The 24,135-nt window shown below is 43.9% G+C and overlaps 3 protein-coding genes across 10 annotated transcripts in view; 1 reads left to right on the top strand and 2 right to left on the bottom strand.

The window, feature by feature from the left end:
* Positions 1 to 13,769, top strand: part of LOC311131355 (protein furry homolog-like) — a 93,588-nt gene extending 79,819 nt beyond the window's left edge. For all 8 annotated transcript variants that reach the window (XM_084164309.1, XM_084164314.1, XM_084164312.1 and 5 more), the window contains 7 exons: positions 75 to 282; positions 852 to 1,001; positions 5,662 to 5,760; positions 6,579 to 6,647; positions 10,487 to 10,597; positions 11,400 to 11,593; positions 11,733 to 13,769. In XM_084164309.1, coding sequence (XP_084020435.1) covers positions 75 to 282; positions 852 to 1,001; positions 5,662 to 5,760; positions 6,579 to 6,647; positions 10,487 to 10,597; positions 11,400 to 11,593; positions 11,733 to 11,976 — 1,075 coding nt within the window. In that variant the 3' untranslated portion in view covers positions 11,977 to 13,769. The remainder of the gene's footprint in view (positions 1 to 74; positions 283 to 851; positions 1,002 to 5,661; positions 5,761 to 6,578; positions 6,648 to 10,486; positions 10,598 to 11,399; positions 11,594 to 11,732) is intronic.
* A 3,658-nt stretch (positions 13,770 to 17,427) lies between these two features.
* Positions 17,428 to 19,427, bottom strand: LOC311130838 (zygote arrest protein 1-like; the record flags this gene model as incomplete). Its single annotated transcript, XM_084163643.1, has 4 exons — positions 17,428 to 17,571; positions 17,684 to 17,758; positions 17,838 to 17,930; positions 18,750 to 19,427. 4 exons carry the CDS (start codon positions 19,425 to 19,427, stop codon positions 17,428 to 17,430), a joined length of 990 nt encoding a protein of 329 aa, XP_084019769.1.
* An 867-nt stretch (positions 19,428 to 20,294) lies between these two features.
* Positions 20,295 to 22,848, bottom strand: LOC311131601 (sodium/bile acid cotransporter 4-like; the record flags this gene model as incomplete). Its single annotated transcript, XM_084164670.1, has 3 exons — positions 20,295 to 20,822; positions 21,564 to 21,774; positions 22,301 to 22,848. The coding sequence occupies 3 exons, from the start codon at positions 22,846 to 22,848 to the stop codon at positions 20,295 to 20,297; spliced, it is 1,287 nt and encodes a 428-aa protein (XP_084020796.1).
* Positions 22,849 to 24,135: the final 1,287 nt, after the last annotated feature.

Here is a 24,135-nt window from a genome sequence, read left to right as displayed (position 1 = left end):
TGCCTTCAGAATGAGGTGAATCCTGTGTGTATGTCAGTAGTACTGAAACAGATCCTGTGTGTTTATATTTTCAGTCAAGATGAGGGCGATCAGGATGGTTTCCAAGAGATCCAGGCCTCTCCTCCCCCCTCACCCTTCCTCTCTGCCATCCTGGCAGCTTTCCAGCCTGTTGCCTATGAGGATGAGGAGGATGCTTGGCGTGTCCATGTCAACCAGATGTTGTCGGACACGGATGGGTCCTCTGCAGTGTACACCTTCCATGTGTTCTCACGACTATTTAAGGTGAGAGAGGAGGAGGAGTAGGCTATATTTAGTGTATGTTTTCTGTGTTTATTTTTGTTTTGTACTGTATGTACACTGAGTGTACAAAATATTAAGAACACCTGCTCTTTCTATGACAGACTGACCAGGTGAATTCAGGTGAAAGCTATGATCCCTTATTGATGTCACTTGTTAAATCCACTTCAATCAGTGTAGGTGACGGGGAGAAGACAGGTTAAAGAAAGATTTTTAAGCCTTGAGACAATTTAGACATGGATTGTGTATGTGTGCCATTCAGAGGGTGAATGGGCAAGAGTGCCTTTGAACGGGGTATGGTAGTAGGTGCCAGGCACACCGGTTTGTGTCAAGAACTGCAACTGCAACTGGGTTTTTTATGCTCAACAGTTTCCCATGTGTATCAACAATGGTTTCGACACCTTGTAGAGTCCATGCCCCGACGAATTGAGGCTGTTCTGAGGGCAAAAGGGGGTGCAAGTCAATATTAGGAAGGTGTTCTTAATGTTTTGTACACTGTGTATTTGTCGTGTGTGTTTGCTCTGTTGACTGTGTTGTTGTCTTGGTGTCTGCAGAGCATGCAGAGAAAGTTTGGTGCCATCACCCACTCGTCAGTGCGTTTCCTGGGAGAGAGGCTGCAGCGAATGGGGAACCAGTTCCTCAGCTCCTTAGAGGTCATGACCTCGCGCTCCCAGTGCCCCACGGTGCTGTTGGATGCTGAGACGGTGAGTCTGCCCTGCTAACCCAAAGATGACAACTTCCTTAATAATCTAAAGATTATATTGCGTAATCTCTCTGGTTGCAAAAGGGAACAATGACAAAGCTAATTGTAGCATGCTTGTTAAGATATTTTTAGCGATAGCAGTAGTTATATTATATTAGCCGTGCTTGTTATGCATGCAATTTCATGTTATGCATATTGCATGATGGACAGTATAAGGGTCTTTCTATAAACTAGGGTACCAGGGAGGGTTTCCTGCGGTGGACAACCTATTTACAGCTATTGATAATAATCTGCCTTTTCATGTCGTTACATTTAAGATATAAGGGGGGAACATGGCTACATATATCTACGTGTATAGTATACATATTTCTTTTTCAACCCTTTCTCATGGTTCGTGTCTTGACAAATTTGTCCAAAATTGTGACATAAAACACTATTCTTTCACTGCATTTCTGTGTGTTACGGGTCCCGAATTATTGGATCCCTTGATAAAGATGAGCAAAAAAAGGCTGTATAAAATAAATAATAAAAATACTGAGCTATATTGTATGCTCAACATTTTTTTTAAATATTATTTTATACTTCTAAAACAACAGCTGTGATGGAAACATTAAGTTTCAGTAAAATTGTATACAGTGGGGGAAAAAAGTATTTAGTCAGCCACCAATTGTGCATGTTCTCCCACTTAAAAAGATGAGAGGCCTGTAATTTTCATCATAGGGACACGTCAACTATGACAGACAAATTGAGAAAATGTTTCCCAGAAAATCACATTGTAGGATTTTTAATGAATTTATTTGCAAATTATGGTGGAAAATAAGTATTTGGTCACCTACAAACAAGCAAGATTTCTGGCTCTCACAGACCTGTAACTTCTTCTTTAAGAGGCTCCTCTGTCCTCCACTCGTTACCTGTATTAATGGCACCTGTTTGAACTTGTTATCAGTATAAAAGACACCTGTCCACAACCTCAAACAGTCACACTCCAAACTCCACTATGGCCAAGACCAAAGAGCTGTCAAAGGACACCAGAAACAAAATTGTAGACCTGCACCAGGCTGGGAAGACTGAATCTGCAATAGGTAAGCAGCTTGGTTTGAAGAAATCAACTGTGGGAGCAATTATTAGGAAATGGAAGACATACAAGACCACTGATAATCTCCCTCGATCTGGGGCTCCACGCAAGATCTCACCCCGTGGGGTCAAAATGATCACAAGAACGGTGAGCAAAAATCCCAGAACCACACGGGGGGACCAAAGTAACAAAGCCTACCATCAGTAACACACTACGCCGCCAGGGACTCAAATCCTGCAGTGCCAGACGTGTCCACCTGCTTAAGCCAGTACATGTCCAGGCCCGTCTGAAGTTTGCTAGAGTGCATTTGGATGATCCAGAAGAGGATTGGGAGAATGTCATATGGTCAGATGAAACCAAAATAGAACTTTTTGGTAAAAACTCAACTCGTCGTGTTTGGAGGACAAAGAATGCTGAGTTGCATCCAAAGAACACCATACCTACTGTGAAGCATGGGGGTGGAAACGTCATGCTTTGGGGCTGTTTTTCTGCAAAGGGACCAGGACAACTGATCCGTGTAAAGGAAAGAATGAATGGGGCCATGTATCGTGAGATTTTGAGTGAAAACCTCCTTCCATCAGCAAGGGCATTGAAGATGAAACGTGGCTGGGTCTTTCAGCATGACAATGATCCCAAACAAACCGCCCGGGCAACGAAGGAGTGGCTTCGTAAGAAGCATTTCAAGGTCCTGGAGTGGCCTAGCCAGTCTCCAGATCTCAACCCCATAGAAAATCTTTGGAGGGAGTTGAAAGTCCGTGTTGCCCAGCGACAGCCCCAAAACATCACTGCTCTAGAGGAGATCTGCATGGAGGAATGGGCCAAAATACCAGCAACAGTGTGTGAAAACCTTGTGAAGACTTACAGAAAACGTTTGACCTGTGTCATTGCCAACAAAGGGTATATAACAAAGTATTGAGAAACTTTTGTTATTGACCAAATACTTATTTTCCACCATAATTTGCAAATAAATTCATTAAAAATCCTACAATGTGATTTTCAGGATTTTTTCTTCTTCTCATTTTGTCTGTCATAGTTGACGTGTACCTATGATGAAAATTACAGGCCTCATCTTTTTAAGTGGGAGAACTTGCACAATTGGTGGCTGACTAAATACTTTGTTTCCCCACTGTAAATGCCGACAGAATTCGTTCGTTTGACATGGTGATATTTTTGTTGGTAAAATTAATTATGTGAGAAATGGCGGTGGAACGCCTTTGTGTTAATATTGATATAATAACCATCATATCGAAGTAAAGTTGTCACGCGATGATATGCTGTGTGGTCCTCCCACTACGACTCTGGAAACCATGCAGTTTATTAGGCTACAGATTAAATAAATTATGATGAACTTCACAGGGGTGGTGAAAGTGCACGGTGATGAGCCTGATGCTCCTTTACTATAAATATTGAGGGTCTTATTCTGGTGACTTGACATTCATCCACCTCTGGCCTGCTAGCTCCCCTACCTCTACGGAAGCACAGTTCCCGCTCAGCCCAGTCAAAGCTATTCGCTGCTCTGGCACCCCAATGGTGGAACAAGCTCCCCCACGACGCAAGGACAGCGGAGTCACTAACCACCTTCCGGAGACACTTGAAACCCTACCTCTTTAAGGAATACCTGGAATAGTATAAAGTAATCCTTCTACCCCCCCCCCCCCCCCATAAAAAAGAAGACAATTTGCATATTTTCTTTATGCAGATTTTTTTATATTTGCATGAAAATCTGTCCTAGCTATTGAGCCTTTTTCTTAAATGCTTTATAAGATTGGAGAGCACATTGGAAGGGATCTTGGACCATTCTTTCATACAGAATCTTTCCAGATCCGTAAGATCCTTCTGCTAAATGTTGGTTTTGTGGGCAGTTAAAGGTGCAATATGCAGAAATCGCTCCGCCATTTCCTGGTTGCTAAAATTCGAATAGTTCGCCTAATTTCAGTTTGTGACAAAATAAGCTAGTATAGTGTAGAGAATCATTGTACCGTCTAAACCACTGTGAAATATATTTTCAATAACCAAAAATATTCTATTTTCAGCTGTTTGAAGCTGATGTACAAAACCAAAAGTAAAAGACAAAAACACTTAAGACCAGGAAGCATAGAAATAATGCACATAGAACATATCTACCACTTCTTACACTTGCTTTCAATGAGAATGACAGATCTATATCTCACAATTCTATGTGAAGTATAAAATGGATAAGATACACTTGTAACCCTCTCACCAGGCTCAAATTTGACTCTCACAATATTACCTTATTTAGAATATCTGAACAGCATGGGATATTAGGTGAGAAGGACATCTCCAATAAGAATCCCTATTGTAAACTTGCTAGGGTGAATGACAAATAGGGTATTAACTTCAGATAGAATGATTATAGACTTGGTTATTATTATAAGGATATGCTTTCCCATGCATTAAATGAAACTGAAACAGTAAATGACTCCACCAATATAACAGACATAAGGTTCAAGATCTATATTAATCAAATTTTCAATGTATCACATCAGAAGAAATAAAAATAATAAACCCCAATGATTCTTCCACAACCCATGTCCAAATTATTTGCAAGCTTGCTTAAACCCTGGGCGCGTGTTGGAGCTAAAAAAAAAAATGAAGGCATACATAAAGTCCCGAAGTCCACCCCACATTTGTAGTTACTCACTACTTGTAGATAATGCCTCAGCAAAATATAGTAGTTCCGTGCAGGTGTCCTCACAAGATCCACAGCGAACACAGCTATCAATGCAGCCAGTACTCGGTAGCAGCAACAGACATCTGTTGGAAACCCGAACTCGTTGATCGTCACAAGCAATTCTCTCCAAGTCTTGCACAATGCTAGGCTAACCTCTAGGATGTCGAATGTCTCCACAATGCGACGGCAGCTTCAGTCTCCACTAGGTCTTTCTTAACTAAATAAGAAAGACCTTAACAAAATCAGGATTTCCCTTAAAAAAAACTCTGTAGGTATGGTTTTGTTCTCTCTTTATCGTTTCCTTTGGTCGTTTTTCTTTCACCAACCCCACTAACGTCTCTCCTCTCCCTTCTTTCAACCTTTCCCCTCTCTTTTCTTTCCCAGCAACCAGTCCACTCTCCCATTGGCCACAACTTAAAAAGTTACCTCATTGGTCAAAACTTTAACGAGATACGTGGGAAACTTAAACTTAAAAGTAAACCAACCTATTCACTTGTAAAAAAAATATTAAACATTGCTTCAAAATAAATGCATTAATGACATTACAAATCAGGAGCTATTCGATCACCTTTTAAATCTAATACCAATGAATTATAACAAATAAACTCTATACGTGGTTTTAGCAAGGTATTACACACTTAAGCGAAAAAGTACATTTTGTGTGCACTATGTCATCACAGACTGATTTTTGTCCGCAACAAGTCCGTTTGGTGGAAACACACCACTGGAGGGAAAATGCACATATTTTCTTTATGCAGATTTTAGAATATTCGCATGAAAATCTGTTGCCAATTGGACAGAAACCTAGCTATTGTTAGAAAAAAGTTTGGTCCAACTTGGATGTTAGGTACTGTATTTATTGAATGTGTGTTGTCGGGTCTGTCTGTGTCTTAGTTGGTCTCATGTGGACTGCTGGAGACTCTGAAGTTTAGTGTGCTGGAGTTACAGGAACACCTGGACACCTACAATGGCAAGAGGGAGGCGGCCGAGGAGGTGAGCTCTCCATCTCATCCTCATTTTCAGCTATACAGTACATACTCTCATCCCTAGCTACAGTACACTCTTACCTACCGTTTCCTGAACCCCTAGATTACACAATCCCACATCCTTATTCCATCCAATTATGGCTAATGATCATACCGCATACCTGTATTCAGACCATCCCTGCACCAGACCACTGGTGGTACTTCAATGGCCTCTCATTCCTAGTGAGGAAGGCTCAATGAGGCTCTAGATTACGCCAAATTTCCTCTCCAGATCAGGGAGGAAGAGGCTGAGAGAACAGAACAGAGACAATGAGCTGAGTCATAAGGAGGTAAATGGGTTGGGTGTCTCATCGTTGGGTCAGCCATTGAATCACAGGGAGGATATGAGTGGATTTAGCGTCCTTTAGCGTCCACATTACTAGCGACATCCCCTGCTGACGGGCTAAAAATATCCCCTGGCGCTCCTAAATCAGTTAGAGGGAATGAAAGGAGGGGAGGAAGGAGAGATGGGGGGAGGAAGAGGTAAAGAGGACAGATGTGATTGCGAGAGAGAGAGAGAGGGATGCAGACAGAGCTTGGGGATGCTGGGGCGCTAATTGAATGAGACGGGTGCGGTCCCTGGAGGATTGATCTCCGCCCCGCTGCACTAGAACAGACCCTCTGTAATTCGCTAAGTACAGCACTCTTATTAAATCTACCCAACTCCCCCACCCACCCACCCAACCCCAACACACACACACTTCGAAGAAAAAAGACTTGCATAGACTGGTATCAATCTCATGATGTATTCTCTCTCTCCCTTCCTCCCTTATCCCATCCCTACAGTGGCTGGAGAACTGCAGGAAGACGTTTGGCAACAAAGATGGCAACCAACGACCCAACACTCAGGCACAGGTATGACTAACCCACACACATCTGAACACAGCATTGTTACGTGTAGAAAAATGTGACTACAAAGTCTGTTTTGTTTTCATGTGTGCCTTTTCTAATGCAATCAAACACTCGATAAGCATGGGAACGTGCCTATTGAAACATTTTGTTCTCCGAGAAAATGCATTTATATCCCCTCTCATCCTCAACAAAATATTTTAATTTCCTACAAGCTCATTGATATAATTAGAGCCTCAAAGGAGACATAAACAGTCTGTCTTACACATCCTTTGGCCACTGGTCCTAAAGCCAGTATTACTTCAGCTCATCATGGTAGATGTACAGTGCATTCGGAAAGTATTCAGACCCCTTGACTTTTTCCACATTTTGTTACAGCCTTATTCTAAAATTGATTCAATTATTTTGTTTTACTCATCAAAGCAAAAACAGGTTTTTAGAAATCTTAGTAAATTTATTAAAAATCAAAAACAGAAATACCTTATTTACATAAGTATTCACTCTTTGCTATGAGACTCGAAATTGAGCTCCGGTGCATCCTGTTTCCATTGATCATCCTTGATGTTTCTACAACTTGATTGGAGTCCAACTGTGGTAAATTCAATTGATTGGACATGATTTGGAAAGGTGCTAACCTGTCTATGTAAGGTCCCACAGTTGACAGTGCATGTCAGAGCAAAAACCAAGCCAGGAGTTCAGAGGAAGGCCCTCAAAATTGTCAAAGACTCCAGTCACCCTAATCATAGACTGTTCTCTCTGCTACCGCACGGCAAGCGGTACCGGAGTGCCAAGTCTAGGTCCAAAAGACTTCTCAACAGCTTCTACCCCCAAGCCATAAGACTCCTGAACAGCTAATCATGGTTACCCGGACTATTTGCACTGCCCCCCCACCCCATCCTTTTTACGCTGCTGCTACTCTGTTAAGTATTTATGCATAGTCACTTTAACTCTACCCACATGTACATATTACCTCAACTACCTCAACTAGCCGGTGCCCCCGCACATTGACTATGCAACGGTACCCCCCTGTATATATAGCCTCCCTACTGTCACTTTATTTTATTGTATATATAGCCTCCCTACTGTCACTTTATTTTACTTCTGCTCTTTTTTTCTCAACACTTTTTTGTTGTTTTATTCTTACTTTTTTGTTTAAAATAAATGCACTGTTGGTTAAGGGCTGTAAGTAAGCATTTCACTGTAATGTCTGCACCTGTTGTATTCGGCGCATGTGACCAATACAATTTGATTTGATTTAATTTGAAATGAATTGTCCGTAGAGCTCCGAGACAGGATTGTCTCGAGGCACAGATCTGGGGAAGGGTACCAAAACATTTCTGCAGCATTGAAGGTCACCAAAAACACAGTGGCCTCATCATTCTTAAATGGAAGAAGTTTGGCCGCCCGGCTAAACTGAGCAATCGGGGGAGACCAAGAACCCAATGGTCACTCTGACAGAGCTCCAGAGGTCCTCTGTGGAGATGGGAGAACCTACCAGAAGGACAACCGTCTCTGCAGCACACCACCAATCAGGCCTTTATGGTAGAATGGCCAGACGGAAGCCACTCCTCAATAAAAGGCACAATACAGCTCGCTTGGAGTTTGCCTAAAGGACTCTCATACCATGAGAAACAAGATTCTCTGGTCTGATAAAAACAAGATTGAACTCTTTGGCCTCAATGCCAAGCGTCACATCTGGAGGAAACCTGGCACCATCCCTACGGTGAAGCATGGTGGTGGCAGCATCATGCTGTGGGGATGTTTTTCAGCGGCAGGGACTGGGAGACTAGTCAGGATCAAGGGGAAAAATGAACGGAGCAAAGTACAGAGAGATCCTTGATGAAAACTTGCTCCAGAGCGCTCAGGACCTCAGACTGGGGCTAAGGTTCAACTTCGAACAGGACAACGACCCTAAGCACACAGCCAAGACAAAGGAGGAGTGGCTTCAGGACAAGTCTCTGAATGTCCTTGAGTGGCCCAGCCAGAGCCCGGACTTGAACCCGATCTAACATCTCTGGAGAGACCTGAAAATAGCTGTGCTGCGACCCGCCCCATCGAACCTGACAGAGTTTGAGAGGATCTGCAGAGAAGAATGGGAGAAACTCCCCAAGTACAGGTGTGCAAAGCTTGTAGCGTCATACCCAACAAGACTTGAGGCTGTAATCACTGCCAGATGCTTCAACAAAGTACTGAGTAAAGGGTCTGAATACTTATGTAAATGTCAAATTTCCATTTTTTATTTTTAATACATTTGCAAAATGTTCAAAAAAACAGTTTTTGCTTTGTCATTATGGGGTATTGACAAAATCGGTTTTAGAATAATGCTGAAATGTAACAAAATGTGGAAAAAGTCAAGGGGTCTGAATACTTTCCGAATGCACTGTAGCTGATCTGAGGTCAGCCGAGTGCCCCTACTGTGCGGCCTTCTCCTGTCCCTTGATATTGTTTAGTATTCTGACCACACTGCTGGAGGTTATAGATTTCTGCTTGCTCCCCTCCCTCTCCCCCTCTCTTTCAGGTCAGAGGACATACTTGGCTGTGAAAGAGGAGCTATTACAGACTAAAGCTCTGTTGTACTGTGATCAGCAGAGGAGCACCTACTCATTCACTGTTCTCTTCTACTTAACCCCCTCCCACTGTTCTCCACACGCTCTCTTTTCTTCAGATTATCTCTGTCCCCCTTCTCTCACTGTCTACATCCTCTCTTTGTTTTCTGTCTGTATTTCTACACTGCTTTGACTTGAACACACTGATCCTAGACCAGCTGATGTGAGCTGTGTTCTCTAAGAACCACTGTTGGGACTGAGCCCCCCTGACCTGGGAACAGGTGTAAGGATGGAGTGGTTGTTACTCCTGTCAGGTCACTGTATCAGGGTTGCGATGTGAAGGCTCACTAATTCTTGGTCTTTCTCTCTTCCCATTTTGTTTGTTGTTTTTGTGACCTGCTCACCCTCTTGCTTAGCAAATGGAAAAACTAGCAGTAAGTGGTTCTCTAAGTATTCTAGACTCTAATATAATCATGATGTCCGGACAACACACTGATCATCTCATCCCTCCATGTGTACCTGCTGCTGTCGTCAACCAACCACGGCCTGGGCCCTCCCACTCTGACTCCACCCCTCTCTCATATAACTCTGCTACAATCCCCATCTACCCAAATCATAGTGTTTATCATCGTTATGTACGCAGATATATGCTTTACTTTTGGCTTCGCCTTTGACTGAATCATCTTATCAACTTCTTAACTCTTCCCTACTGATCTGACAGTAGATGTAAAATCTCTCAAATAAAATCAATTGTAGTAGTTGTCTACCTGATTTGAGAGGGGGATGGGGTTATGGGGAGGAGAGGATGGAGAGAGAGAGAGCTGTGAAGCCATGTTTAGTCTACCTTCATTTTGCATGCTTATTGCTCCATTCCCATATCTGTTCAAATTCCCATTTTTCCATCATGTTTTCCTGGATTAGGGACAATGTTTGATAATTCCAGTCACATATTTGGTCGGTATATCTCTGTGCTTGGACATACTGTACCTTAACCATAGGGGGCCAGACAGACAGACAGGTGGTGATGGTCGGTATATAACCTAGTCCTCCATGGCTAATGATGACAGCCTGTGGTTGGTTAATAGTGCTAGCTAGACCCTCCCCTATGGCTCCGGGCCTCGTCCGGTCTCTGTAGGGACCATCGTTCCACTCCGCACTGGGCCTCTTTAACCCTTTCATCTCCTCCCGCTTTTGATAACCCAGGATATCCATCCGTCTGATCATGTGATCATTATGACTGCTCTGCCCAGAGGCCTGTGTGGCTGTAGTGTGTGTTGACCGTCTCTGGTCTCTCTGTAGGAGCTGGAGCTGTGCCGCAGGCTCTATAAGCTGCACTTCCAGCTGCTGCTGCTCTTCCAGGCCTACTGTAAGCTCATCAGTCGTGTGGACACCATCAAGAGAGAAGCAGAGGTGAGGCTGGGGGGTTTACACCCAAACACTTTACTCAACAGGGTATGGGTAGTGGAACATTAAAGGTGGGTGGTTTTAGAAGAGGCTGTGGTAATAGGAATCAGTTTAGGTCATTTATTTAGATGACAAGCCTAAAAGAAACATTGGCTAGTCACCCACTCAAGCAAGCTTGGAGCCTTTCGGGTCACACCCATCATCCCGTGTGTGTGAGGTCAACAAAGGGATGGAGATGGTGGGTTGTTATTTTACTTTCCCTTCCCCAGGTTGGTTCAGGAAAGCATGAGAGACACGGAGGCCGCCTGCATTTCTCACATCTTCCCTGACAGGGAAACAAACAGTGACAATACACACGCTAAATTAAATGCATTTCCTGTACATATCACACACATGCTCATGCGTTTTGGAATTTAAGATTCTGTAACATCAATAGTCGTTCTGTAAAGTCATGAGCCGCTATTGACTACGCACGGCTAATGACTACGCACAAATGTGCCCTTAAGATAAGATGTTAACATTCTAAAATATGTATTTTTCTAGCTCTCTCTCACACACACCATTTTGCAGACCAGACAGCCTGCCTGTCCCTATCTGGATGTTCTGCTGCGGTCTAGCCCTGCTGTCTTATGGATTTTTACTGGAGTTTAATCTCATTAAATCCCTGAATGAGATTGACTTGTTTCTCACATAGAGAGGGCCAGCTATTCCAGTTAATCACACGTCAATACTAACTGCATTACTGCACAAACACACATGTGAGATTATCTCTGCGGTCATCTGACCTTCGGGTGTGTGTGTCTCCAAGGTGACCAACATGTCAGAGGAGCTGGCCATCCTGGAGAGCTGTTTGAAGCAGGCGGAGTCTGGGGTTGATGGACAGAAGGATGTGGGCGTGTCTGCTGCCTCCCAGACCAGCACTGAGACGGCCATCCAATCACTGATCGAGACCCTGAGGGCCAGAGACTTCGGCTCTGCCCTCACACAGGTCAAAACCTTCAGGTAAAGAAACAACATATCTTCTATCCCACAGCTATTCCTCAATGTATAGACTACACAGGCTTGTCATGTGTCTAGTCTACAGACCTGTATCTACTCTTAAACCTCAGCGCTGATGCCCTTCTCCTCCTCTCTCCACTAGGTCTCTGTGGCCTAACGACATCTTTGGGAACGAGTCCGACGACGCGGTCCAGACTCTCCTGCACATCTACTTCCGTCAGCAGACGCTGGGCCAGACGGGCTGCCTGGCCGTGGTGGGACCCAGCAGGGACCTGTCCCAGGCCAACGGGCGCCTCATGGAGCTCAACCTGCAGATCAGAGAGGCTCTGAGCAAGGCCCAGGCCAGCCAGACCCCCCAGACCACCGTGGTCAGCACTGGACTGTAAGCCTTCAGGCCAAAAGCCTGGACTTGACTGGTCTGGACTAGACTAGAGTAACCCCCCCCCATGTACCACTCACAGCTCCCATCTGCTCTGGAGGCTGGGGAGACGGTGAGGTATGTCAGGGGAGGACAGAACAGACTCCACCTATAAGGGCTAAAGGATGTGTGGGGGAAAAACTGACTCATATTAATATATATTACATATATCAAATACTTAAAGCTAATATCTGTTTTCCCAGAATAAGCCAACTTGCAAAATTCAGCTGCAATAAGTAATGTGGTATTATGTGACTGGTGACGACTGGCCCGGGAGTGAGGAGGAGGGAGGTAAGGGGGATGATGATGCTAAACTGAAGCGTTTTGGCGGAAGTGACCTGATGGGCCTCCCATATTGGCCAGTGGCGGCCTCAGCCCCTTTCAGGAGACTGGTTGGGGCCTGGGGTTTGGTCAGGAAGACGATGTGGTGTTGTGTTCTCGTAGCAGTAGAGTTGGAGCATGGGAGACTTAGTCATTCCGGAAGGAAACCGGATGGATGTGTGAGAGGACAGGCAGTCCCTGTCAGGATTCATAAACACACAAAAATAAAGAATTTTCAAAAGCATGCTTGAAAGAGAAAAGCACTGCAAGAATATTTTTTTGAGAAATGTACTATTTTTTATTAGAGCTAACATCCTAGGTTGTAAATGTAAGGATATTTAACATGAAATTGTAACCCTAGGGGAGCTGTTCCCCACAGGGACTGTAAAAATATAAATGTATCTGTTTATTGACTTGCATTGGAGACGAGCATCATCTTCAACAGGTCTTCTAATGAAACTCACTCTGTAACCAAATAAGTAGCTGCCTGTAGAGACTTTAGGCTGTGTGGTATATATTGGATATTCTTGTATACGGTTGCGCACACACACATGCATATAATTGCACAGAGGTGCAGACATGCTACAACTCATTATGGAAACATCAATAACTTATTTTACTCTGTATATATTTTAGAAAATGTATAGTGTAAAACCAGTATTTTTTCCTTGTACTTTTGTGTAATGCACTGTTAATCTGAATAAGATGTATGAAGCTAATGCGAGAAGAGAAAACCTAGAGCAGATATTGAGTAACTAATGACCCGCGCCACTATTATAATCCTTTCACACAAACTTTAAAATTCCCCAGACTGGCCTGCCTGTTGGGAGTCACAGTCCATGTGCTTAGAGGTCAGAGGTCATTGGAACTGGTTAAAGGCGCTAGCTAGTGTAGATTCTGCTTCCCGTTGGACCAGCCCAGCCAAGCCCAGTCATATGCATTCCTTCTCTCCACTGTGATCTCCATGTTGGCCCTGTACCCCAGCACAGGCCACGCTAAAAAGCCTTATGAGGGGAAACTGAGGCCGGTGTACGTCCATGTTCGCTGATCCCAGCGGCGCACAGCTGCACTGATGGTGTGCCATGGCCCTGTGTTCTGAGGGGTAACTGCTGCCATTAAAGCTCTGCTTTTGCTTCTGAAAAGGCACTGCTTGCTGCCTCCCGAATTGCAGGACATTAACTTGATGTCTGAAAGTGTTGCAGGAAACTTGTCATGGCACATTGTAAACGATCACTGTACTCATTCCTCTCAGAGAGAATTTGTCTGTTGCATTTGAATGCTGTTCTTAATTATTTAATGGATATATTATTTACCTGGAAAATATAGTTTTTATGTAGAGGTGCATTACCGGAATACTTTATCCTTTTTGTTTCTTTTAGTTTTTTTTGTCATCTCACATACCAGCCTTCTCCTCTCTGGATAAATAAAAACCTGATCATATGAATTTCTCAGTCATTGTTTTCAGACTATATTGTTAGGGTTATGTTTAACCATGGAGGGCTACACTATCCACATGTACTGACCATTGACACCAGCACATTTGGGTGAGAAGCCAACAGACTGAGTAGTAAGTTGTACCGTAACAGGCTACATTCAGTACATTGGCAGCAGAGTTTAAAGCTAGAACCATGCTACAGAGCTCTGAGCTCAAGTAACCTCGCACTCCTCAGCAATGGGTTTATAATGGCTGGTAAGTCGGGCATAAAGAGCCTCTGACGTCACTACAGTCATGTCAAGTTAGCTCTCCTGGAGTTACCCAGAATTCACAGGCACGGCTAGTCAGTTCTCTACAACCAAAGACGATGCTTTAGTTCCAATTCAAGAGACCATTGTAAATTCAGGCAATCTCAGGAAGCCCTAGTTTGACTTGGTATTCTCAGGTAATGGCAGACATTCTACTATAAGCTTGCACCACTGACTGTCACATGCATAGTTATAATCTGTGATTAGCGTCTATCCCACTTTACTGACATGTGCGCACCACTGGACAGCAAGTACATTTCTAAATTACTATTGCCCGTAGCACATCTGTAGCCATGAAATGCTTTTAAAGGCTGATCGTGGCTCAACACAATCATCCCAGACACCCTGGACCCACTCCAATTCACATACCGCCCCAACAGATGTCGCACTCCACACTGCCATCTCCACCTGAACCAGAGGAACACCTATGCTGTTCATTGACTACAGCTCAGCGTTCAACACCATAGTGCCCTTCAAGCTCACCTCTAAGCTCAGGAGCCTGGGACTGAACACCTCCCTCTGCAACTGGATCCTGGACTTCTTGACAGGCCGTTCCAGGTGGTGAGGGTAGGCAACAACGCATCCGTCACGCTGATCCTCAACACGGGGGCGTGCTTAGTCCCCTTCCGTACTCCCTGTTCACCCACGACTAAAACATCAAGTTTGCTGACGACACGATGGTGGTAGGCCTGATCACCGACGACGAGACAGCCTATAGGGATGTCAGACCTGGCAGTGTGGTGCCAGGACAACCTCTCCCTCGTGGACTACAGGAAATGGAGGGCCGAGTACACCCCACATTCACAGGGCTGTAGTGGAGTGGGTCCACATCACTAAGGATCTATCATGGTCCACACACACAAACAGTCGTGAAGAGGGCACGACAACACCTCTTTCCCTTCAGGAGGCTGAAAAGATTTGGTATGGGACCTCAGATCCTCAAAGTTCTACAGCTTTACCACTGAGAGCATATTGACTGGCTGCATAACCGCTTGGTTTGGCAACTGCTTGACATCCAACCGCAAGGCACTACAGAGGGTAGTGCGTACAGCACAGTACATCACTACCTTCCATATCAACTCCATATTAATGCCCATGATTTTGGAATGAGCCGTTCGATGAGCAGGTGTCCACATACTTTGTCATGTAGTGCATCTTCCTCAATTACCTCGTACCCCTGCACATCGACTCAGTACTGGTACAGTGTATAAGCAAAGTTATCATTACACATTGTATATTTATTATAAACTGGGTGGTTCGAGCCCTGAATGCTGATTGGCTGACAGCTGTGGTATATCAGACCTTAAACCATGGGTATGACAAGACATTTATTTTTACTGCTCTAATTATGTTGGTAAGCAGTTTATAATAGCAATAAGGCACCTCATGGGTTTGTGGTATATGGCCAATATTTGGTATTTTATGAGGATCCCCATTAGCTGTTGCAAAAGCAGCAGCTACTCTTCCTGGGGTCCACATGAAACATTACATAATACAGAACATTAATAGACAAGAACATCAAGGACAGAACTACATTTTTTTTTAAGGCACACGTAGCCTACATATCAATACATACACAAACTATCTACATCAAATAAGGGAGAGGGGTTGTGCCATGAGGTGTTGCTTTATGGTTTTTTTAAACCAGGTTTGCTGTTTATTTTAGCAATATGAGATGGAACGGAGTTCCATGCAATAATGGCTCTATATAATACTGGACACTTTCTTGAATTTGGGGACTGAAAAGACCCCTGGTGGCATGTCTGGTGGGGTAAGTGTGTCAGAGCTGTGTGCAAGTTGACTATGCAAACAATTTGGGATTTTCAACACATTGTTTCTTGTAAAAAAGTAGTGATGCAGTCAGTCTCTCCTCAACTCTTAGCCAAGAGAGACTGGCATGCATAGTATTTCCATCAGCCCTCTGATTACAATAAAGAGCAAGACGTGCCGCTCTGTTCGGTGCCAGCTTAACTAGAACTTTCCTTGCAGCACTCGACCCACAACTGGACAATAATCAAGATTAGACAAAACTAGAGCCTGCGGAACTTGCTTTTGAGTGTGGTGTCAAAAACGTAGCAGTTACAGACAGACCTCTCCATCTTTACAACCATTGAATCTATATGTTTTGACCATGGCGGTGTTACCTTAGATTGTAAACTAAGTAATTTAGCCTCAGCTTGTTCAACAGCCACACCATTCTCAGATTCAGCTGAGGTCTAGAACTTAGGGAATGATTTGTACCAAATACAATGCTCTTAGTTTTAGAAATGTTCAGGACCAGTTTATTACTGGCAACCCATTCCAAAACAGACTGCAACTCTTTAAGGGTTTCAGTGACTTCCTTAGCTGTGGTTGTTGATGCGTATATGGTTGAATCATCAGCATACATGGACACACATACTTTGTTTAATGCCAGTTCATTGGTAAAAATAGAAATGAGTAGAGCTGCCCTGCGGTACACCACATTTTACATGTTTGACATTAGAGAAGCTTCCATTAAAGAAAACCCTTTGAGTTCTATTAGATAGATAGCACTGAATCCACGATATGGCGGAGGTTGAAAAGCAGGTTGTGGTCAATAATATCAAAGGCTGATATCTAACAGTACGGCTCCCACAATCTTATCAATTTCTTTCAAACAATCAGTCATTTGTGTCAGTGCAGTACATGTTGAGTGCCCTTCTCTATTCCCATAATACCTGGGATAGGATAAAGTAATCCTTCTACCCCCCCCTTAATAAAAAAAATAAAAAAATAAATAAAAAATTGGTATAGTGGCTAACCCACTGGCTATAGGGTGAATGCACCAATTTGTAAGTCGCTCTGGATAAGAGCATCTGCTAAATGACGTAAATGTAAATGTAAATGTATAAGCATGCTGAAAGTCTTCATTTATTTACAGAGAAATTGTATTTGGTCATATACCATGGCTAAGGACTGTTTCCAGGCACTCCGCGTTGCGCATAGGAACAGCCCTTAGCCGTGGTATATTGGCCATATACTGTACCACACCTCTTCGGGCCTTATTGCTTCATCACATTATTTCTCCATTTTCTTTCCTTTTGCATTGCTGGGAAGGGCCTGTAAGTAAGCATTTCACTGTTAGTCTACAGCAGTTTACAAAGCATGTGACAATTTGTTTGAGTATGAAGTCAGGTCAGTTATCCTAGACACTGGGTGAGGGAGGAGAAGAATACCAGAGATTGTAGACTGCTGGGTATTGCCATTTTATTTAACATTAAGTAGTGTTTTCCTGCAATCACCTTCATAACGCAAATAAAGGCAACAGAACAGAAAAGAAAAATCTCAAAAGTATTAGGGGGGGGGGGGGTGAAAGTTAATGTGCAGGTTCCTGCTAGATTATGTATTTGAAACTGAAGGTGAGGTCACAGGATAGCCTCTTGCCCTTGCACCGGCCACACAGATCCTGTCTGTGGGGGCGTTTGGGGTCAACGTGACGCGGGGTCACTTGGCACACGCAGCGTGCCTTGTTGCAAGTCTGTGGAGACAGAGTGGACATAGGTAAGTGGAGGACCCAAGTCTATAGTGTCAAGTCATGGTTTGTATGTCAGTTTAACAATGTAGAGTAGTACAGAAGCCTAGATTCTTACCTGGCAGGTGATGTCCTCAACACGGTAGGGATTGAAGGACTTCTGGCATGTTCTACAGAACTGCTTGAAGTACACCTGTAACAGACCTGATTAGAGGCACTACCAGATTAGTAACACGCATACTTCACAGAGTGAATAGACCAGCGTACTGTACCTTGCTCGTTCCTTGGACGCACCAAACGTATGCACTCTCCCAACGCAGGTTGCAGTCTCTGCAGTGATAGTACCCATACTTCTGCTCCAGAAACTAGGGATGGCATAGAGTACCACAGTAGGTGTCATAATACCCATACAACCTAGCAGTCAAACAGGGAAATTGTGCCAGTCATTTTTCCACTATTCATTTTTCCCCATAGGGGATTTTAGAAACACTTAAAATAAGGGCTGTATTTCGTGTAGGCTTACCATGGCGTGACATTTTGATAACCGTGTAAATCTCTAGGACAATGACTTCATATATTCACCCCCAAAAATGAAACGCTACTTAGCTGCTAATGTGGCTATCATACATGATCTGGGCGAGACTGCTGAACCGAGGGAAAGGTAAGAATCTCTGGATTAACTATCTAATGGTAGCCAAATGTAGTAATTAATAAATTGGCTAAATTGCTTTAAAAATGTAAAATTCTGTGAACTGTCTTGTGCAAGTTTTAAATTGACACAATACCTGTTAGCAAAGGTGTCAGCTAGAGAAGACTTGCAGGGAGTTGTAGTTTTGAATGATGTCTACTTTGATGCTAATTAGCATTTTCGAATCAGAAAATAGAGCGAATATTGATAAGTCAACTTGCCAAGAGAGATTTACATGGTTATCTAAACGTCACGCCTGGGTATGCTTACATGAAACACAACATTTATTTGAAATCTTTCTAAAATCCCCTATGGGAAAAATGACTGGTGTAAAAAGTCCAGTTAGAATGAGAATACCATATCGTTCGATCTAAACTTTGATAACGATGTTCTACACAGCTTCCACCTATAAATTACTCATGTCAATCTAAAAAAAGTGGGTGGGTCTGTTTCAGCCAGGTTGACTATTCTAAATATGTGAGAGCATGGGGCTCACCTGAAACCTCACGCGGGCCTTGACTTTCAAACCATCCTGATTGGCTTTGACGTCCTCGGTCGTAACTGACTGGTCAGTATTACTAGCTTTTGTACATGGCTCAGTATTTTCGTATTTTGCCTGTTCGGTTTTTTCCTCAGACTTCTCACCTTTATTCTTTTTCCCGATCTTCACGGTTTCAGGTGGGTCACCTGTCCGTGCTTGACTCGACTCCACTTTGTCATCTTCTAGAAAGGATGCAAGTCTCCTAGACGCGATAGGTGAGTAGACTGCCAGTGTGCGAGGGTAGCGCACGCCTCCCACAAAGCTCCCTGGACTGCCGGGTGTCTGGGACTCCTCTTGTCTACTCTTGCGCAAAGCGTCTCGCTTTCTGGCCATGAGGGTCCGTGGGCCGAGGGAACACTGCACAGAAACATCCTTTTTCGGATTGACTTGCACCGCGACATCTTTGGTGTTTGCTTTCCGTAGCCTCGGTGTAAGATTGGGGTTTATTTGGGATAAGAGGAATTTAAGTTGCGCGCGATGGTGGTTATCAAAGTAGGCCTCTGTATTCGCATAGCTGGCTAAATAAGGTTTGTTTCTCCAGCCGGCACCTCTTGGTTTGGGATACCTGCCAGAGTAAGGGTTGTAAGATGAATAGAAATAGCTGTCGATTGACTCATCTAAATATGTAGTCATTTTTGCTAAGCCAACTCGGGTTATTTGGTTGACCAATTTAAATAGATTGAAGACACGATTTCATTAATTGTAGTCAGGTGTGGCAGTCCTAATTGGCCTCAAAAACCAATCACTCTGAAGTCGCAAATAACATGAAACGCAGCAAGATGACAGAATGCAGGAGTGTCAGTAGATTTTTTTTTTTCAAATCAATTTTAATATACATTGATAAACATATACACAGTTGTACATTTTACAGACTGTTTGTCATCGTACTAATGGTGATATGGAGTAGTTATATTAGGCTTTGTTGATGGATTGTACTGCATTATTTGTCTCTTCTTGAACTGAAACCATAGGCACCAAAAGAACCAAAAACAAGTGGACTTGAACTTGAACACTTGCTTTGAATGCAAAATAATAATTGACAATGTTTAGTCATGTAGATCAGATGATTATGTTAGACTTTACAAGCAAGTGAGATGATGACACCTTTGTGAAACAATGTTGTCCTGCATCTGTGATGTGAGAGTGGATGAATTTAGAGATTATTTTTGATGATTTCCATTTTCACAGCAATATATGTTGAATATGTTGAAGTAAGCTCAGATATACTAGCATTTTTTACTTAAACAAACCTGTTCATATTTTTTTCATGGTCATACGGCTTATGCTTGCTTCAATTATATTTTGTAACTTTCTCTCCCTCCATAATATTTTGATTCTTCTGTCCTGTCATGAGACATGTACACACCCATAGGGTTGCTGCCCTGCAGTCAAAGGTTGCTGACATGAAAATTATTTTTGATAGCGATGTCATGAGCAGACCTGAATGTCATTATGTATGCACCACATCACCCACGGTGGGTCATCATTGTCTCATGCACACTAAACAGGAGTAGCATCAGGACAAGGCTCTAACATGATGAGATTTGGGTCACTTGTGGTCACCGCCCCGTAAGAAGTGTCAAAGCCCATATCTTCATCTTCAAACCTATTATATCCAATATCCCCATTGTCCCCCAGTGGGTTTGTGTCTGGTTTGTGTAGAACCTCTTTCCTGTACATCTGATAGGCCAGGATGAAGATGCCAGCCTCGGCTGCCTGGAAGAGGGCGTAGAGTAGAGGGAACATATACATGCCCCCCATCAGCTGTGGTGGGAAGGCCATCTTCAGGATGGCTGTGCAGAGCTGCACGTTCTGGCACCCGGTCTCCAGGGACACAGTCCTGCGGACGTTGGGCGGGAGATCAAAGAGGGTGGCCAGGCCGTAGCCTGCAGCGTAGCCACAGGCAGGCATCAGGACAGCCACCACGTAGACAGATGGAGGGATGGTGGCCAGAAGCTCTGGCCCCAACATGGCTCCTGTCATGATGAATAGCATCACCAGGGTCACCAGCAGAGACCACAGGGACACCTGGGGAAACATACAGCACAGGGTCAACAGGTTTTATGACAGGCCTTCTCTATACCCAGATTGTATTAGGTGGGTGGAAAGGGAAGGAACAATGGACTAATTTTCAGGATATTCAAACAGAACCAATATTATAAAGGACCAAGGGAAAGCCACAAGTGAGCATGGGCCACTTAAATCTATCTGATTTCATGTTTCCCTTCCCCTCTGTGGATTTCTCATCCAGTTCTATGATTCTGTCACACATTTCGTGCCTCTCCCTCTCCTGGCTGAGCTGCCTTTAGATACGTTCAACTGAAGGGGAAGGGCTGTCCCTGACAGTACAGTGCATCTCTGCCTCTGATGTCACCTTGCCCTATGGGGCTTGTCTCAACAGAAAGCTAGACATAAAAAAGTATGCAATATGCACAATGTCACAGTCAAAAGGTCCACAACTGACTATTATAAAAATGTTAATTTATTTTACTAGCAGAACTACCCTGTTATTGTTTTTTTTAAACTATTTGTATCTTGTATTTCATTCTTAAAGTGAGAATTAGAATCAGCTCTGTAATCCTAAATTGCCCTTTCCCTTTTTAGAGTTTAGTTTTGAAATATGACATTACACAGTTCATCAATAAAACGTACTAAAGGAATGTAATTTTTTTTTAATAATAATACTTCAATGACACATTGAACCAGTCAACCCGTCTCCAAACATCCTTCTATACCCTACCATTATTTGAGAAGGCCCTCTGTAGTTACCTTTAAAACGATGTCGGCCGCCCGGTTGTAGCGGTACCGGAGCACGACCCCCAGGCCGATGGGTATGAGGGTGCTACAGAGGGTGAGGATGATCGCGCCGAACGGCATCAGGTTGACCACGGGGGTGTTGATCCAGGCGCGGCTGTATATCCACAGACACAGCGGCATCAGCACCAGTGCTAGGACCGTGGAGGAGATGGTCATGATAATGCTGAAGAGAGGAAGATGAAAGACAACATCACATTAACTTAATTAGAGTCCCAAAAATAAAAAGCAGAGTGACCAGTAGCACACACGAATATTCTTTTAGAATGGTTGACGTTTAACGAATAGGCTAGTATAGGCCTAAGTGATGGATCCTAATTTCCCCAAACAATGACACTATTTTCTGTATAATAAAGAGGTGTTTATGTCAAATCAAGATGTGCTGCTAAAGCAATTTGGACCATGAGTCCCAACAGTATGCTGGAGATTGTGGAGATATGACCATGCGTAAAATTACATTCTAATTCTCTTGTGTAAAATTCAACCAAAAGGCCTATGCAGAAGATCCAAGTAATAGCGTGCTTATTGTACCTAAACTTCGAGTTATAGGTATCTTGAATAAATTATTTTAGATTTAGTTTTCCATCTAAAAGTAGTTATAAATTGTGATCGTTTTAGTTGAAGTTAATTTTATAGTCCACATGAAAAGGTGTGATACATTAGTTTTGTTAGGTTGTGATTTCTTGAGTTACCTCAGATTCATCTCCCCGTTCACTAATAAGGACATGATGTTGGATAGGTTTCCTCCTGGACAGCAGCCACACAGTAGAACGGCCATAGCCGCCACATCGTCGAGCGAGAATGCCAAAGCTAGCAGGAAGGCGACCAGGGGCATGATGACGAACTGACACACCAGCGCCAGCAGCACCCCGATGGGTCTGCGGATATGCTCCCCAAGCTGGCTAACGTCTACCGTACACCCTAGCCCCAGCATGGTGAAGCACAGGACAATCCCCACAAACACATTGATTCCGTGACTTAGTGGGGAATCCCAAAAGGCAATCACCAGGTGAGCGGGTTCCGTCGGCGGCAGTTTAGCCCGAAGCCCAGCAGCAAAGGCAGTCCTGAGAGTGTTGGCTTTCAGAGATACCTGGTCGTTCGTTACGCGTAATCCTGCCATGGCGAGTTCCTCCGAGAAGCTTTCTGAGAGTCGGGAGATGGTGTCATTTATGGTGAAGTTGAGGAATTCTGTTTGGCCAGCAGTCGGAACAACCGTGACCACCACGCTTGAGTTATCCATCGCGTTACCAGGGGACATAAGCTCTCCACAGTCGGTGTCCCCCTGAAGGTGCCAGTGCGTAAACTGTGGTCCCCTACCGGTGCATTGTCATCGCGCGCTGTCACCAATGACAGCGGAATAAACTCGAGACTCAAGTGGTTAGAGAATGCGTTGGCATCAGGGCATTGCGTTGTGTTTTAAACACAGACCCACCTAGTGATGGTCAGGGGCCACGGATTGGCTCCCATCAGCTGACAGGCACGCCAGGATTCCAGAAAGACGCACGTTGTTCGAGGGGAGTCTGCTCATCGTCTGTGGGGAATTCATATCAGGGTTGAGGGGCTCGATCACTCGTGCAGGCTTTTATCTTGAGCTCGTGCAACGGAGAAACCACATATATTTATATTATGGGCAACTATAGCCGGCACAGGCTATTTGTATTACTCAAAAATATTTTATTTCAAATATTTAAATAAAAATGTATTATCGGGTTGAAAGACCTTATTTGGGTAATTTTACTTTGAACAATAAATCCATTATTTGAATAAGTGAGACTTGTAGTTTGCTGTGACAAGCGCATAGCAGAGTAACTGTTAAAATGTTGAGGTTGAGTAGGACAACAAAGTGAAACTGTGATGCTCTTTATATTCGTTTGCTGACTGTAAGAATGCGCGGGCACGTTTATTTTCTTCTCTGTGGGTGCTATTTCTATCTTTCATGAGTTGGGTTGCCAGCTTTGAAGTAATCACCATGAATCTCTGGACATGTGCATGGCGTGTGCACGTATCACTATTTCTATGGCGTTATTTCACAGATCATTCTTAATCTGACCTGTATTCATAATGGCCACATCCACGCAGGGCAGCCGGAAAACGTGTGCCAACGCGGCATTTGCCACAGCACTTTTCATTCAAGTGTGGCAGCACCACAACACTTTTTCGTATTAATGTCAGAGATCCTTTGAACGCGTTGGGGGAGATGAAACAACGGAGCATCATTCATTTTCAATGGAGGGAAACGAAGTGGCGGGGAGCATTGGGCGATGTGAGGATGGACAGGGCAGGACCAAAATTGGGGAAAGCTGAACTTTTGCAATAGTGTGCAACTGCAGCCCGCAATTCGGGCCGTTCCTGCGGGAAGACAGTGTCCGACAGGCAGGGGCGAAAGCCACTATCAGTGTATAGCTATAGCTAGCTACTGTTGTCGTCTCGCCTCTTCTTTTGCGAGGTTTATCGGTGGTTGGCATCCAATGTTATGGTGCATTACCGCCATCTACTGTAGTGGAGCGCCCCTGTCTCCCGCCTATGT

The sequence above is a fragment of the Coregonus lavaretus genome (assembly GCF_964263955.1).
Source record: "Coregonus lavaretus genome assembly, chromosome: 6".
Classification (NCBI taxonomy): Eukaryota; Metazoa; Chordata; class Actinopteri; order Salmoniformes; family Salmonidae; genus Coregonus; species Coregonus lavaretus.
The sequence above is the reverse complement of the archived record's forward strand: the minus strand, read 5'-3'. Positions and strand labels throughout refer to the sequence as shown.